General features: G+C 52.3%; 1 protein-coding gene across 2 annotated transcripts in view; it reads left to right on the top strand.

The window, feature by feature from the left end:
- Positions 1-17,218: 17,218 nt before the first annotated feature.
- NEURL1B (neuralized E3 ubiquitin protein ligase 1B) overlaps positions 17,219-17,477 on the top strand; it is a 117,509-nt gene continuing 117,250 nt past the window's right edge. The window contains exon 1 of one of the 2 annotated variants that reach the window (XM_068698255.1): positions 17,219-17,326. In XM_068698255.1, the coding sequence (XP_068554356.1) occupies positions 17,284-17,326 (43 nt within the window). In that variant the 5' untranslated portion in view covers positions 17,219-17,283. The remainder of the gene's footprint in view (positions 17,327-17,477) is intronic. The other variant, XM_068698254.1, reaches the window with a different exon arrangement.

Here is a 17,477-nt window from a genome sequence, read left to right on the forward strand (position 1 = left end):
CTACATGCTCTTTCCTACGTGCAGAGCACAGCCAAGGCACCAGGACAGGTGGGCACAGTTAGCACCCGTCAGGGTGAAGTGGACCAAGGTGTTAAAGGAGGGAAGGCAGGCCTGGGGGGAGAGAGCTGAGAGCCTGGGGGTGAAGTGGGGGCTGCAGGGGCTGGTGTTCTGGTGAGATACTTGGCGTTGCTCCGAGGACTTCAGCCTGGGCAGATAGCTCTGCGTGGGACCTGCTCAGGTCTGTGCGTTCTGCTCTTGTGCAAATCGTGCTGAGGGCAATACCCAAGGGATGTGCCTGGTACCCAGGACAGGTAAAGGTTACCTGTTTTGGGAGCTATTTCCCATTTTGGAAGTGTAGTGTGCAGGTCTGTGCCTGTCAGGAGAGCAGTGCCAGGGTCCTACGTGGACCTAGACTGGCTCCATTACCAGTCACAGAGCAAACTGTCTACCTCGTTTTAGGACTAGCATCCGAAGCCAGGGAGAAGGCAGGTTTGTTCTTTGTCCTTACAAGGTGTGTCACAGCCTGTCCTCTAGGGGAATTTTCCCCTGGGAATTTCCCATTCCCAGGGTTTCATCTGCTGTGGGGGCAGCACATCCCTCCTGTGGGGCTGTGCGTGCCCCCAGCCTCGTGGGCACTCCGTGGCAAGGCCAGGGTAGGGCTGAGACCCTGGGATGTGCCAGAGCCCCCAGGACGCCGTCGAGCTGGGGGTTTCCTGCGTGGCTCGCTCAGGATCCTACATTTGCGTGCGTTTCCTGCGAGACGCAGAAATGACTCGTTCTGGGCTTCCCCTCCGGGGCGCTGCTCAGAGACAGATGAGTGGGTGTGATGAGACACTCGGTGCAGCCCGCAGGTGACTTCCAGCTCCCTTCCCACCGCTGTCACCACGGCGGCTGGCCCTGTCCCCCTGGCAGGCGCTCTGTGGTGGTGCTGGGCTCTGCGGGGTTGAGGGCAGAAAGAGCTAAAAGAGGGGACGCTCGTGAACACGCTTGGTGTGTGGGGATGGAGATGAAGCACATTACTAACCGTAGGTGTTAGCATCTCCCTTGCTTCTCCCTGATTTATCTAGGGCTTGCTTGGCGTTCACTGAGTCACAGAGGGGTTGAGGTTGGAAGGGACCTCTGGAGGTCACCGTGTCCAACCCCCTGCTCAAGCAGGGTCACCTACAGCAGGTTGCACAGGGTCGTGTCCAGGTGGGTTTTGAATATCTTTAGGGAAGGAGACTCCTTCAATCTTTCCTCACGTGAACATCCCGTGCCATCGCTTTGGCCTTCTGCTGGATGCCCCCAAGGAGCTCCACGTCCTCCTCACACTGGAGGGCCTGGAGCTGGGCACCACACTCCAGGCAAGGCCCCAGCAGGGCTGACTGGTGGGGGAGGATCACCTCCCTCACCTGCTGGCTGTGTTTTTCCTAATGCAGCCCAGGATACCAGCGGCCTTCTTGGCCCAACGCTGTCTCATGGTCAGCTTGGTGTCCACCGGGACTCCCAGGTCCTTCTCTGCAGAGCTGCTCTCCAGCAGGTCACCCCCAGCCTGTCCTGGCGCTGGGGGTTATTCCTCCCCATGTGCAGGACCTTGCACTTGCCTTTGTTGAATTTCAAGAGGTTCCCCTCTGCCCATCCCTCCAGCCTGTCCAGGTCCCTCTGAACGGCAGCACAGCCTTCTGGTGGACCAGCCACTCCTCCTCATTTTGTGCCACCAGCAAACTCACCGAGGGTACCCTCTGCTCGTGGTGGTTGAGTCAGGTCTGTGGGAACGGCCACCAGCCAGTTCATTACAGCATCCATGTAGGGGCTATCCCAAGTGCCGCAGAAAACGCTTCATTTCTCAAAAAATGGTTGTATGACACCAGTCCCTCTCATTTCAGTACCTTTTGGTTTCCAAACCATACGCTGTATTTAAAAACAAGCTCCCGGAGCGCTCTGATATGACGTAGTCACTGTCGAACTTGGTAACCACTTGGCTACAAATACTCACTATATAACACTTTAAAATATAATTTCACATACATGTTTTTTTTTCTTTTCCCAGAGCCAAATGTAATTCCCACCTGTACTAAATGATCAACTGCAGTGTGATTTAGACTTCCAGCTTCTGATATTAACTAATTTCATTTGAAACATGATTTTTTTTTCCTTCCCATAGCAATTTTGGTGGACATATCTAAAAATAGCTTTTTCACATCTTTTATGTACTGGAAATAGGTTGTTTCTTTCCAGCGTCTTCCATAAACTCTTGTTGAAATATCATTTATGGTACATTTGTTTGCATGCTGTTATCTTGTTCTTTTAAACCTTGTTACAATTTTGTTAATTGGCAATGGGGTCAAGCACTGTGGTTCCAACGGCAGGTTTTTCTAATTTATAGAGGATATAAACCGTGGGTGTTCATTAACTAATAGATCTTCCTGACACTGCAATACTTGCAGACCAACTGATGACTTCTTTCCTTTATTGCTTTCTGCAATGAAATCTTTATGATTGGAAACATATATCAGGGAGCTTTTGCATGATGAACATTTTAGAAATTGCATCTACTCTTTATCGTATGTGACTGTTTTCGATCCTGCATTCATATGCAATCCATCCGTACAAAATGCCCGACAGCAAGGTGAGAACTTTGCTGCTTTTGAGTGGTTTAACGTTAAAACAAGAAGTCAGCAGTCCTACGTGCATGTTGGCTGTGACAGCAGCAGTTGCAAACCTGGACTGGGTCTGTGCACGTGTGGGATTTCCCCCTGCGTTGCTGGGCTTCGCTTTGGTGTTGCAAGAGATGAGGGCTTTCAGTTAATGGCCGTGGTGTTAGGGCCTTTTTAGAGCCTAAGTGGGATCATATGGCCGTGTCTATGTCTGCTTCTCCCACTGCCTGGTCTAGGTGGAGCACCTCTGCCCCTCCAGGGGAGGAGGTGACCTCTGGAAGCATCTTTAGGCCTTGTTGGCAGCTCGCTGTGAGGAGTCCAACAGCTCCACAAACTGCAGCACCTGCTGTGATGGGTGCAGGTGGAGCGGGGAGGTCAGTGCTGGTCTCACAGATGAGCCCTGTTGGCTGCTGTGGCTTGGCTGGGACGGCTGTTGTGTCAGCCGGGGGCCTGGAGCTGCAGGATTTCTGCCTGCCCCTGGGAGCCCTGCAAGGAGCCAGCTGTGCAGCGCCGAACAATAGCTCCCACCCTTCCCTACTGACTGGGAGGAACAGAAAGGAACAAAGTTAATTGCAAGGAGGAAAAAAAAAAATGTTTGTCCTAGTCTTTTACTATTCTGACTCCTTTTGGAGAGCTTCCTCTCCCCAGGAGCCAGCAGACACCTGGGCACAGAGCAGACCCCAAATTCCAGCACCTCCACTTGCTCCTTTTTCTCTTTTCTTTAAACTCCTGTCTGCCAGCTCCGAAGAAGATGGTCTTTTATAACTTTTTTTTTTTTTTTTATAACTGCCTTTTGTTCCTCTGTTTACAGCTTCCCTTCCAAACGGCAGGGATGGCTGACGTCAGGGTGCTACATTTGGGCTCGCCGCGCCTGTATCTGGTGTTGATGCCTTCCAGGAGCAGCAGGAACGCGGGCTGGGGGGCGAGCAGCGGGGGGAGGGAGTGGGCAGGAGGGAGGCAGGAGCAGCGTTTGGGATCCGGGGCGATGCTGCTCGCCACCTCTCCCCGCCAGGCACCAATTGGCTTGCTGGAGAGCACCATGGTCATTTATGGCCTTGTGCGGGCAGGACCTGCCCACTGGCACCCTGTCCGTCTGTCCAGGCAGCTGGCAGAGCTGTGCGTGGCACCGCGAGCTACGCGCCGAGCTATTTTTGAGAAGCCCGGGCTGCATCCCAAGAATAGCGTACTCTATTTCTGGCGCAAAATGATCTTCCTGGGTGGGGGATGCGGGGATTTTTTTTTTCATATGAAATGCATGGGTTTGTGCTCGCAGTCGTCGAGAGAAACAACTGGATGCAACTGGAAGAGAAGGGCAAAAAAAAGGCATGGAGAGCTCATGGCCGAGGAGCTCGTACCCAGGGGGAGAGCTCGGTGCTTGCTTCCATCAGTGTGTGCTCATTGCCAGTGATTTGCTCATGGAGTAGGAATTAAAAAGTGCTGGGTTTGGTTTACAGCTGGGGTGTAGTGAGGACACTGGAGGGCTTTGCATTTGTTTGAAATAGGCTGCTGGGGCAGCTTCAGATTCCAAAACATTTAACAAGGCTAAAAGGGATGAACAAGGATGCTAAATGCAGAGTGTAAGCTTGTTGTTTGCTTTCACCAATTTTGGACCCATATCTCACTCCAGATCGGCTGGATCTCAAGGGCAGCAGAACACCATTTGTTTGCCAGGGCATAAAGAAATTCCTAAAAAGAAAGGAGCTGTTTGTTTGCTACGGGTCTTGTAGTAATACCAAGAGGCCCTGAACAGTGTTGCAGGCTCCTTTGTGGTGGGGATGTCTCCTTCACAGGACTGGGAAGGGAATGTCTCCGGAGCCTCCAAGTGCTGGGGCAGATAGATCAGACTATCACCCACAGCCTGCCTGGCTGCTCAGTGCAGGGACCTATTTTACCTGTTTTAGGTGAAAATTGCCATACATGGCCATGGACTGACTTCCAGTGGTTGTGGGATTTAGCAGGGTAACCTCTGCACCTACGTTGAAAACCAGAGCTCTGAAATGAGGTCTGAAATGTTTCCTGTTCTTACAGCATGGGTGGATGCTGGTTGCATAAAAACTTCTGAAAAAAATGGAGAAGGTTGTAAACTTCTTACCTGAAGCTTGCCTTCTTATTTTTTTTCAGCCAACTTGTAAGGGCTGATATCTTTCAAACCAATTCCCAAATTCAAAGAGGCACAACAGTGCTGTGACTACAACACTCATGCTGGTGCTGATGAAATTCTTGTTCTCTGAAACCTCCTCTTACCTCCATCCACCTGTGCACCAGGAAGATCTCTTCCAAAATCATAAATCCAAAGTGGATATACTTCCAAAGCTAGCACAAAACTGATGACAGCTTTTTGTTTTTGATGTTCTAGGGGAGTGTTTATTTTTTTTTGAGGCCGGGTGAAAATTTTCCACTTTGATTTCCAATCAGGGCTGCTATAATAATGCCTGTGTATACAAACTTGGCTCCCAGGGGGTAGGGATACAAAATGCTTCCCTTACACTTACTACCAAAGCACAGAAGTTAGGGGAGAATAATCTCATTTAGAAAAAGAACTAGGTCTGTTTGTAGGTAGAGACAGATGCAGGAGGCTGGGCTGGAGCTGTTTCCCATCATTTTTTTCTGGTTACCAATGGCAGCAGATGTAAAGATACAAACCTACTTCTAAGGCCAGCACAGGCTATTTTGATCATGTGGTCTGAGACCTGCGTAATGTAAGCCAAACTTCTGGTTGAAAAGTTTATATCCTTTAGAAGGACACTGTCCTGATGGAAATTTTTAAATGACGGGAATATCATTTTTTACAGAAGAATTTTTTGGATGGTGCTTTAGTGGAAAGAGCAGATGACAGTCAGAAATCATTGATTTCCAGCATGGCTCTGTTTTTCTTTCACAGCATCACCTCCTGGTTTACGACCTCAGTTTAGTTTTCTTTAGAATGAAGACTGAGGTGCTCAGCCTTAACGCTGCCAGCTTTAATTAGGCAGATCACCGGCTGCTGAGAGCAGAGCAGCTCTTTGGGGAGGGCTCTATCATACTCTATCCGCCAGGGTATACTGGGTGTTTTTTGGGGAGCCAGAGAGGATGGGCTTGCAGGAATGGTGCCGGTGACTGCTAGAGGCTTGGCCAGCTCAGGGATGGGGCTCCTGAGCTCACCTGCGAAGTGGCCTTGGCAAGAGAAGGTGGGAGGGAAAGTCTCTTTGTATTTGTAGTGGTTTTCTCTTACACATTGTGGTAAGATTCAAGGTGGAGAGCTGTGGAGCCTGGCAGCAGAAAAGGAGGCTTAGAAAGAAAGACAAGGAGGGTTTGTGAAGCAACATGGCAGAAAATCAGGTCAGAAAGGGGCATAACAAGATGAGAGGTGGGGAACGTGAGTTCCCTTTCAGGGCTGAGTGCTTGCATCATGCTGGGTCCTTCAGGGAGAGAGCTCTGCATTTCTGACCAGTACTTCTGTTGTCATGTTATTGTTCTGTTTTGGGAGGTTCACCAAAGTCTCCATTGCTCAGTGTCAAAGCCGCGCAGAGGCTGGCAGCGCACTGCCTTTCTAGGACATCCACTTCTGCTCACAGGTCTGTGACCAAAGATGCATTTCCTGAACAGCAGATCTCTGCCTGCTGCCTCCAGCTCAACTGCGTTCGCTGTGAGAAGTTGCTCTGTTCCTTGAGCACAAATGTCTTGGCAAACTGTTAGGTCCAATAGCTTCCAGCACCAGTATGTCCCGGGGAAGAGCTGTTTCACTGGGATGTCTCCGTTCACATCAAACTGGCCCATGCTGAGCTGTGCGCTGCTGCAGTGGGGTTTCTTTTCCCTTGTAACAACCAGCTGGGGCATTTCTCTCCCACGGGCAGGTGCTGCGGGTGGTCCTGCAGCATTTCCAGCCTTCCAGACCTCATTCGCTCCTCGTGCAAGTGGGAGGCACAGAAATACAGAGGGAAGGTGAAGCTGAGTACAGGTGAAGCTGCGGAGCCGTGTACTTTCTTATGTTGGTGATTTAAGGATCCTGTTAACTGTAATTTGTTGCTCAAGGCTCTCCCCACTGTTGCGGCTTTGGGCGGGTTGTTGCTCCATTTCCCCCTTGCACTGCACTGGCCGCAGTCCCTGCTGAGGGGCAGTTTAACCCCTGGGAACCAGGGGCCTGCTTCTCCATTGTTTTGTCCTTCCCACCATGACAAAAAGCAGGTATAAGATATTACCGCATCAGAATTCTTTTCTTGCACCTCCTTTCCATAGGGAAATAATTGTTTCAGGATAAGGCATGGAAAGATAGACCCGTTGGGTGACTGCTTTATCTGGGGCCCGTTGCTCCAGGCCCTTCTTACAACCTGGCTCTCCACCAGATCGCAAGCTCTAGATCCTGCCAGCAATCTCCATTTCCTCACCCTCTTCTTCTTTATCATTTTTTTTTCCCTTTTTCCTCCCCTTCAAGCCAGTGCTGGGGCTCTGGGAGGCAGCTAAAAGATGGTGAAATGGCTTTGCAGGCAGACCGGGAGCGTGGTGGCCATGGCTGAGCTGCTCCTTGTCACGGCCGGTGGGGCTGTGGCTGCAGAAGCACCGCGCTGTTTGCCCCGTTGCCTGGTGGCTGCTGTAATGTGTTTATTCCCTTCCCGAGCTGCCTGGATGGCTGTTTCCCTCATGCTGCAAAGTTCAGGCAAGGCTGCCGAGCTCATAGGCTATAAAAAGTAGTGAGGGCCTGGCGAGCGTGCCAACCGCTCTGCCGGAGCTGCTTATGCAATGGGGATGCGGAGCCCGTGCAAGGAGCAAAAAAGTGTGCATGGGCTGCTGCAGGCTCAGCTCGCCAGCCGTGCAGCCAGCTCCTCCCACATGGTGACCACACCAGTGTCACTGCCTGCACAGGTTTCGTCAGTGCTCTCCTTGCCGAGGTGTCCCTGCACACAGGTGATGTGTGCAGGGGGTGTGCGGTGCCCCCAGGACTGTGTGAGGGCAGGGAGCAGCCTCTCAGGGCTGGGCATGGAGCAGGAGAGGCCCGGCTAGTGGGCACCCCGCCACTGCAGCCCCTTTTCCCCCAGCCCTTCCCCAAGACCACATAGGGGGACGATGAGAAACGGGGAGCGCTTGGATGTGGTGGTGCAGGAGATGCTTCATGCACACCCTGTGAAGTGCTGGCTGTGCCAGGAACCCCTCTGTGACTGAGCGGGACAAGTTTCACATTAGAGAGGGCTGTGGGGCACCACCAGCTTCCCCTATACCACCTGGAGACACCTGCATCCCACAGTACAGCCGGGATCGGGGCTGGAGAGCTTTAACCCCCTTCCCTCCAATCCCAGCCCCACGTGTTCCCCCCTCTCGTCCTGCGGCCCCCCGGAGAGGGGCTGCTTGCGCAGGCCCTGGGGCGGAGGAGCCTTCCTGCCCTGCCGGCGGTGACGTTGGCGCCGCAGGAAGGAACAGCGGGTTCCTGAGGGAGCTGGGGACATTCCTCCCATAGCTGCGCGGGGCCCCTCCGTCCCCTCGCGTCCCGCGGGGCGCTCGGCCTATTATTGCAGCCCGTTGCCGTGGCACGTTTCCAGACCTGTGTTTCTTCTCACACGCAAGGGTGGAAGCGGCTCCCCCCTGCCTCCACCCCAAGTGCTCGTCCAGAGCCTTCTCGCATGGGCTGTACTTTTCCAGTGCGTGGTGGGAGGGAGCCCTGCGGCTCTGCGGAGAAAGCAGCCGGGGCAGCGCATGGGCTTGAATTTGGGGTCCCCATGAGAAAAGGCACCGGTGTCCTTGTTCTCTTCACCCCTTTTTGTACTGGCTGCTTCTTATTTGCTGGTTATTGTTGAATTAGTGTTCAGAGATTACTTTGAAAACAAAGTGTTGTGTAAAAGGTTTGTTCCTCGCTGCGTTTTGCTTTTGTATTTGCAAACATTCTCAAATTTGCAGCAGTTTTGTTTCTTTCTTTCATCTGCCGTAGGACAGCACTAATGATTTTTTGGCTGACGGTGCTTTGGCAGCTGTAGCAAGGTTTCAGTGACAGGAACACGTGCTTGTCCCTTCCACATCTGCCTTCTGGGGCCAGGCTCCCTCCTGCCAGGTCAAGGCAGCAGCGGCGATCATTAGGCCGATTTCTGTATATGGCTATATCTGCCCCGCACAGCTGCAGTGCTGAGATGTCTCAGAGTTTGTTACCCACACAACAGACACCAGGTCCCTCTGAAAGGCAGTGCTTGAGGCTGAAACTGAAAGTTCGGAGAGAATGAGTCACTCCTGGTGCCCTGGTAACGTTGGCGAAAACCAGCCTTAAACACGGCGCGGCTGAGGGTTTTGCAATCCGAGTGGAGGCCCCAAGCTCCTTCTCACACAGAGGGGCTGGCAGGGACTGAGAATCCTGCTCCTTCGTCCCAACCACTGCAGGGACTTGTTTGCCTTCATTTTAGAGGAGAGGGGAGATGGGATTTTTGGGGGTAAGGGGTGACAAGTCTCCTCAGCACGAATGCATTTGAGTTGTCTCCACATCTCTGCTCTCGCTCCTCCTCCCCCAAATTGCCAAGGGCTGTAAAGCACTGTGAGGCTTTTTCTCCTTTGTTGCCTGCTCAGGGTGATGGGCACCTGCTGCTCGGGCAGTCTGTGCCCCTAGTTTTGGGGCTCTCCACACAGGATTTACTTTCCCCAGTGTCTGCTGTGCTGTGTGAGACAGCAAACACAGCCTGAAACCTTTGGGTGGCTTCCCCACGTGGTGTTAAATCCAGGGACTTGCTCTCAGCCTGGGCCCAGAGTTGTGCACAACCCAAATTCACTGTTTTTGGGAAGGTTTTGAGCCCAGTTCCAGCACTTTTGGGCCCAATCCTTCCCTGAGCAGCGTGACACACTTTGTGGTGGAGCTGCCCTCATGCTTTGCCTCTCGGTGGGGCTGCCGGTAAGGCAGCAGCGATGCTCTGGGGCCTCTTCAGCTCCTTCCAGATCCACCGGGTTCACGTCAGCGCCTGCAACAGGAACCGTGTGGCACTTCACCACCGCAAAACATAGCAACAGGGGCACCCATGCCAGCACAAACAGCTTGGAACAAAACCCAACGAGTTCTTCAGGCTTGCCTGGGCTTCGCAGAGAGGAAAAGGGCAAAGCTTCCAGGGAATGGCAGTCAGGCCGTGGATGGGCTGGTCTGGGTGCTCTGGAAACTCCTGGCTCCGTCAGCAGGGAGGGTTCAGACAGGGCTGCTGGGGTCCTGCCTCCCCTCTGCTGCCTGCCCTGTGCAGGCTGTAAGTTCCCCGCTGTCCGGGCATGGCTTGGAGCCTCTGACACTGAATTGCTCCGTGCTCAGGGCAGCTGCTGCCCTCCTTGAGCTGTCGGAGGATTGAGGGTGTAGGAAGGGGCCTCAGTACTGCCCCAGAGGGAGATCCTGTTTGGACCTCATTTCCAGAAGGTTCCTGAGTGCCAGAAGATGCACCAGGAGATGGGGACAAGTCACAGGGAGCTCCCAGGAGATGGGAACCCAGCTGTGTGTGACATCTGCTGCTCATCTCCACAGCAGGTCCAACTGCTCTGCTGTGCCTGGCCACCCTTACCCGAGGGAGCTCAGAAGGGGTGATCCAACCCCACATCTGAGCAGGAGAGATGTGTCCTTGTGCCAGTAGATGACCCCCCCTTCCAGCCCCAACACACCCCACTACTGGAGGGGGCACTTTGCCTTGCACCTCCTGCTGGTCCTAGCTACCCCAGAGTCTCCATCCTGCCCTCTGCTCAGGTTGCTGCCCTGCTTCTGGCATGGGACAGATGGAAAACGCCGACGTGCCCGGCTCCAACCCGCCTACTGACATGCTGCTGGGCAGCAGGGAGGTGGATGGACCAACTGATACCCTCCAGCAAGAGCCAAGATTAATGCTATCGTAACTTCAAGTGCTATTAGTAGTTAGAAAAACAGGCTGTCCTTTAAAAATTCGCTTGCACAATTTGGCTCCCTTGACCCTTCTGGCCATATATTCTCCAGCTTGCTGAATGCTGCGGGACACAGCGTTTCCTTTTATTGCTCCTCACTTGACCAGCCATTTATAACCTCCTCCTCAGACTGCTGGGTCTCGTATTTTGAAGCGGCATGAAGGTGTGGGATGGCTCAGCTTTCCTTCTCTGCCTCCTCCCACATACCTTGGTCACACTACCTCCAGCATTTCCCCTTCCCACACTAAATAAGCTCCCTCAGCGCAGCAAGCGCAGCCCACGATGCTAATTTTGTTTGCTGCTTGATCTTTTTTTTGGGGGACTTTACAGGCTCTGCTCTATGCAGGCACATAGCCGTGTGGTCCCAGGACACTGGGAAACGTGCTTGGACAACTCAAGGCTTTCATGGTGGAAATCTAGAAGCAAATACTGCAGAAAGAGCTGGGGAGGGAAAAGCAGGTTATGTCTCACTGGCCTGTATCTTGAAAGCCATCCTGGGACATTAACAGGATGCTGAGACGTTGACAGACCACCTGGAGCCTGCTGATGAAACAAAAATAAAAAGAGGCAGGTGCCTCTCTTCAGCCCAAATTTGGCAGCCTGGGGAGGAAACCTGGGCTCTGGCCATGTGCAGGTCCCCAGCCCAGCAGTGTCACCACAGAAAGGCAGTGCAGAGTGACTGTACCTATTCGTCAGCCAACACTTAGCCACTCTGTTTGTTAGACACCACATCAGCACAGTGACCACCGCAGAGATACGATGGGTTGGGGTGATCTCAGGCTCTTATTCAGCCTGTAGTCACATCAACAGTAGATCTTGACGTGCTTTATCAAGGAGGTGAGTCTCCATCTCCTTAACACAGAGGAAAGAGGTAACTGAGTCATGAGAGTAACTTGCGAAAAATCGTCCAGAAAGTCAATGATAGGGGGGAGAGAGAAAAAAATGGGGCTCACATCTCTTGAGTACCTCTGCCAGGTCCAGGCACCAGCTGCTAGTGCTTTTATCAGCTTTCACATGCTTTGAAATATTCCCCTGCACATTTTCCACTATTTTTTTCCATTCAAAAAGAGAGGCCTTTAAGTCCTGTGACTTACAGGAGTGACTCATGTTAAGCCAAAGCAGAAGTTGCTATTGCATACCTAACACATCTGGGCTTCCAGCCCCATGTCAGGCTTCTGACACTTCTCAGGGGTCGCTCTGAAACCTGCAGCATTACCCCACTATTTCATGGTGTTAAGGGATAGATGGAACCTTGTGTCTTCAAGGTGTGATGGGGAAAATGTCATACCCTAATTTTCAGTGCAGTAGAAAGTTATGTGAGAACCCTAATACATGTGATTTGACTTGTGGTTTTTCATCTCCTGCCATAGACTCTTGTACGGCACTGCTGTCACTGCCAAACCGCTGTTTCTCGTCACCCCAAAGTGGTGGGTGGAAGCCATCACACCCACAGAAAGACACAATCCCACCTTCAGAGAGATTTGTCTTGTCCAGATTTGCTGTCACAGTAGCTGAGGGTTTTTTTTTTTTTTTCTTTTCTGTTTCCTTCTCATATGACACCCTCTAAAATAGCTACTGCAGAATGAATAAATAAAAAGCTGCCAAGAGTTTAAATACGGCTACCTTGCTCATGGTGTTTTCTAGAAGTAGCTTCTTTCCTACAGAGGGATATTTTCCAGGCTGGATTTAAGGAGCCGGGACATTCGTCTGTGATTCCTGGATATTGTGAGGCCAGAACAATGTAACTGAGCTGGCAGTGGGCAGATGGGGACGATGGGGGAAAGGATGAATGGGTCCAGGGAGCAGCTCTGGCTAAGGACAACCTGCACAGAGTGCATGCAAGCCCTCAGTGCAGAATTTATACCCTTGTCTCCATCTACAAAGTTCAAAACGCATTTATTTCACAGTGTACATGTTCTGGGCCAGAAATATGGCCTGTTCGGTCCTGCAATAACTCTAGGGTGAAAAGTGCCATAGAAATGTCATCCTCTCATGCTCAGCCCAATAAAACTTGGAACTGTAATCAGGAGGTATCGGGTACTGCTCTACAAATAATAACCGTGTTTGTAATTAATAGTGTGTTCTTCCCCTTCCCTGTATGTCTTTCTGCCATCTGCTGGACTTTGAGGCACAAAATAGGATGGCTCTGTGTGTAGCTGGCAGAGGCTGGCTTGGCTGGTGGCTGGGAGACAAAGCTCTGGGAGTAGTGGTGAGGAACTGCCAGTGACTTCATTTCATGTGGCCTGCAGCCGCGTCATTTTTTTTTTTCCATGTTCTTATCAGATGACATTTAGGTGTGTGTTGATACATGGCCTGCCAGAGATGTCTGAAAAGTTTGCTGTGGCATCAGCAAGGACGTCTCCTTCCTTCCTGCCCTCTCCTCTCCTAGGGGAGATTGTTTGCAGAAGGCGGCAGTGGAAGGTGAGCAGACGTCTGCCTGATACCATTTCCCTTCCCTCCTCATACCAGGGTCTGTGGTTACTGCAGAAAGCTACTCCAGACCGAAATCTTGCCTAGAGTTTTTGACATCTTGCAAAAAAACCTGTAACAACATGAAAATGTTTGGCTGTGTCTGAGGAGGACCCTGGACATGTTGACTGAAGGATGTCATCCTTCTGCCCTTGCTGGCTGGCTGGACATTGGTTTTGTACCAATGTGTACCGATTTTTACTTCCAAAGGTGAACCCCGAGGTACTAGCAGAGCTGGGGGGGCACATGGGGCACACATGTCAACCAGCAGATGTAACAAGCCCATTTCCAAGTGGCATAAGCTAAGCTGAGAGGGAAACTCTTACACTTGTCCGGGAGCACTGTCAGTGCAAATCCATCTCTGGAAATCCGTGCTCAGTTTATACCTAAAAAATTTTGCTGCTGGTTCGTAGGGAAAAGCTCCCCTCTAGTGGGCGATCCTGGCAGCTGCCAGGCACCCAGAGCAGCCCAGAGGCGCTGCCCTACACCAGAAGGCTGCAGAAACTGCACAGCAGAGGCATTTACTGCATCTCTGGGTGCAGGCAGCACAAGAATAATCATAACTGATTATATTCTGTAATGAGAAGGGTGATAATGATGTCATTGAGGTATCCAGTTGTAGCAATGCTTGCAGACCATTTTAGATACTATATATACTTCCATTTAGATATTTAAAAATAAGTGTCTATTTAACTCCCACAGCATCCTGAAAGCAAAATTCATATCTATTGTTATTTTATGCTTTCTACAGAGGGAGAAAGTGCTGGAAACATACGTGAAGGACTTTGCCTGGTGTAGTCATCTGAGGTTAGAATTCAAGAGAATCCTAAGGATTCTTAGGAATCAGACTCCCTAAGGAGGGAGTCTGATTTGTCAAATCACTCAGCTGCTCTTCACAGAAAGAACAAATTTCTGTCATTCTACAAGTGGCCCTTAATGGAGTTGTACACTGAAAAAATGTAAAGTGATTCAATATGTATATTCTTTGCTCTTCAACAGCTTCTTACAGGGAGCATGGGGGAGTAACACATGAGTGTCCAGGATTTGAGCAACAGCATGCCCTAACACTGCAGGGATATAAAACCAGTGAGTACTGGGAGATGTGGGGGTTTTGTCTGCCGCCAAGTGACCTCGATGGAAACATTATTCCTGCTGTTGTCCAGGGATGGGGTTCTCTGTCTGCAGTTTGGGGATCAAGATTTGTGGAGTGCTTTGAGATTTGCTAATAAAATTGTTAAGTAAGAAGCTAGGTGTTCATATTATCATTGCTGCAACTCTCAGAGTTTCAGGAAGGAAGACACTGAGTTTTCCAGGATTATATTGTGACAGAACCCAAAATATCTCCTTGCGGGGCAATGGGACAGGGAATTACAAGGGCTCCTTCACAACCACCGGTCAGTTCATGGACACCTTAGGACAGGCAGCAAAATTACAGTGTATGCAACCACATGCAGCTGCAGGGACTGGCCTGAGAACATGGATGTGCCCTGGGCAGTAGCTCCAGTGCTCTCCTTGTGCAAGGTCTGCTCTCATTTCTGTTTGGCACATTGCGTTACTCTCCCAGTGCTTCCAGAGCAAGGGCTGATGGGGAGAGGAATACAAATGGCATGTTTTGTTACTTGCTGAGCTAATTCGCTGTCCTGTTGCTCAGGGGTTGTGGCCTTGTATAACCCATAGCCCCTGTTAATGATCGCATCCTCCTGCTTCTGCAGCAGTGAAGACAAGGCTGGCCCAGCCCTGACCGGACCTACCCTGCAGAAGTGACCGTGTGTGCGAGTGAACTCTGAAGTCTCCTTCTGTCTTGCTGGGAAAGCTGTGGGCTGCACCACGCAGCTGGAACAGCTGGCTGAGTCGTGGTGCAGATGCCGAGTCCCTAGAGCTGAGGTGTGACAGCTTATGGGAGCTAAAGCTTTCCTTTCTGAAGGCTTTTGGATCCAGTCCAATAACACATGCTGAGCGTTAGCACTGCCTGACAGCCGCTCGGTGGTCTCGGTATGAAATGAGCTGGTGAACCTCAGCTTGGTTCCCAACGGAGACAGATGTTCCTGTTTTAAAAAATCATTACCATGGTCATTGCTAGCCAGACTGCTTCTTGGCAACAGTAGAAAGTTCAGAGCTTGAATAAACACAGAAGAATGTAAAAAAGCCTTTCTACAGGTCAGGATCGATGCATTTTGGCTTCAAATCTGCTTGGGAAATCTGTACTCTTCATGATATGGTAAACGTGGAAAAAACCATTATGAAAATTTAGCCTGATCAGGTCTTCTTCCAGAGCAAAATACTCAGGAACAGCACAGAATTGTGCGGGGGTATTTTAGGCAGCGTGATGCTAGACAGCCCTTTGTCAGAGCTGCAGTATCACCTTCTGCTGACCAGCAGGCGAGGCTGTACCTCCTGGGAATCCTGTCCCTGGGCAGCGTTTCCATCTGTGATGGGAGCAATCAGTGGGTGCAAAGTGGGGACCAGCCGCAAGGCACAGTCTGAGAAGGTTTCTGCTTCTGTCCTCAGAGCAGTGTTGCCAGGCTCCCTTCAGCCTGCCCTGAGTGCCTGCGAGTGTCCAGCTGAGGGCCGTGGAGTGGCTTGTCTGGGTTTCTCCTCCTCCTGGGGACAGCCTGGAGGCTGCTCCAGCAGGGATGGGAGCAGATGGAGATAAAAGGAGGCTGTTCTTATCCATCTGGAAATTCTTGCTGGGGCTGCAGGGGCTGAGATCCTGGCTACACTGCGGGAAACGAGATGGTTGAGTAATGGAGAGTGTTGAGCATGCCAACCACATGGCTCCAGGGCCCATTTCCCTGGCCTTGGGGTGATCACCTCGCAGTAGGCAATCCGGGGACTCACTGCTTCTGAATACAGGTTCCCATTGCACCTGCTTAGGGAGCTGCAACTTCCCTGTTATTAGAGGGCTGGGAAAGCTTCTCAGGGCGCTACTCACCCTCCTCAGGAATGAAAGCGTGTCTAAGTGCCTTTTGGGAACCAAGAGGGCAAGGCGTCTCCTCCCTTTTGCTTTGAGAAAGTCTGAGAACCAAGTGCCCTTTCGTTGCAACTGCTGCTGTTACTCAGGGCTCCAGGTCGCGTCCTGCCACTAGCCCCAACTTGCCAGGGATGTCACAGGATCTGCTGCGAACACTCAGCAGTTCTGCATCGTGCTGCTGCTGCTGGTGATATTTTTAGAAACCCAAACAACACGAATGACCCCAAACCTGGTGATGAGACGGCTACAACTGCCATGTGCGAGGATATCACCGACGGCTCCGGAGGCCGCTTTGGAAGTTGCTGAAGCACTCGAGATCTTGCTGTGTTGCTCCCACCTAATGGAGAAGATAAAAAGTGCATTAGCAGATAGATAAGGAGCATCCGCATGTCCCAGACACCGCCAGGCTCACACTCAAGGAAGACATCCCTGCCTCAGCGGGGCTCTCATCGCGTAACTGTGCTATCTGATAAGGGGCACTGGGATGCTGGGGCACTGTGGAGGCTTTGCTGTTCCTCTTCTCCCGGACCCGGCCCTTTCCCTGGCTTGAGGCAGCAGTGTGCTCATCTATCTGCATGCTGTGTTCTCGCTCTGTCTTTCTTTTCCAGGGCAGGACACGTCTTTATCTACATCTAAGCAATTCAAAGCTGCTGGCATCCAGTAACCGTGATCTGGTTGCGGCTGTGAAAGAGGAACTTGGCACTGGGATAAATGGTGCCCCCCTGCTGCCATCTTCTCCATTCTCTCTGTTACCCCCAGGGGTGGCCAGGCTGCCGTGACAGCTCAAGAATCTCACACCTCCTGTTTTGCTCATTTACAGCTTCCACAACCCACATCGGCCCCGTGGAAAACAGATGAGGAAATGGAGTAATGGGGGAACAGAGTGCCTGGGGGGCAGGACAGCAGGACTCATTTCTGCTATAAATCTGCCAGCTCGCCGTCACGAGATGATGGTGGGGCACAAATCTGAGACAGGGGCACAAATCCTGGTCCTGTTGGAAGCTGCCATGCCAAAGCTTTTCCAGGACACAGCCCCAGCAGCGCACCCCGCTGCGGGCACGGGCAGCCCTCACCCCACACCCTCACAGCGCCGGGCGCCATGAGGCAGGTCCACGGCCCCGGGGGCGGGCAGGCGGGCAGGCACCCGGCCGCCCTCAGGCCGCTTCCAAGCCGCTCGTAGCCGCCCTGAGGCCGCCTCCCAGCCTCTCGCAGCCGATCCCGAGCTGCCCCAGCCCGGTGCGGCTCCTCCCGCAGGCTTGCGGTTGGCGGCGGCGGCCTCGGGGCGGGGCGGGCGCCAGCTTCGAACCGGCGGCGCGGCGCTGCCCGCCCGCCTCACAGCGCCCCGCTACCTCCATGGGGAACACCGAGTCCGTCCTGCGCGGTGCCGCCGGCCCCGGTAAGTGCGGGGACGGCGCTGCCCTCCCCCTCAAGCCGCCTTCGTCCCCGTTGTCCCCTTCCCTTCCCGTGCTGTCCCCCCTCGCTGCCATCATCCCAACCCCTTCGCCCCCTCAGCCGCCCGCCTAGCCGCGCTGACAGGCTGAGGGGGG

The sequence above is a fragment of the Anas acuta genome, chromosome 14, assembly GCF_963932015.1.
Source record: "Anas acuta chromosome 14, bAnaAcu1.1, whole genome shotgun sequence".
Taxonomy (NCBI): Eukaryota; Metazoa; Chordata; class Aves; order Anseriformes; family Anatidae; genus Anas; species Anas acuta.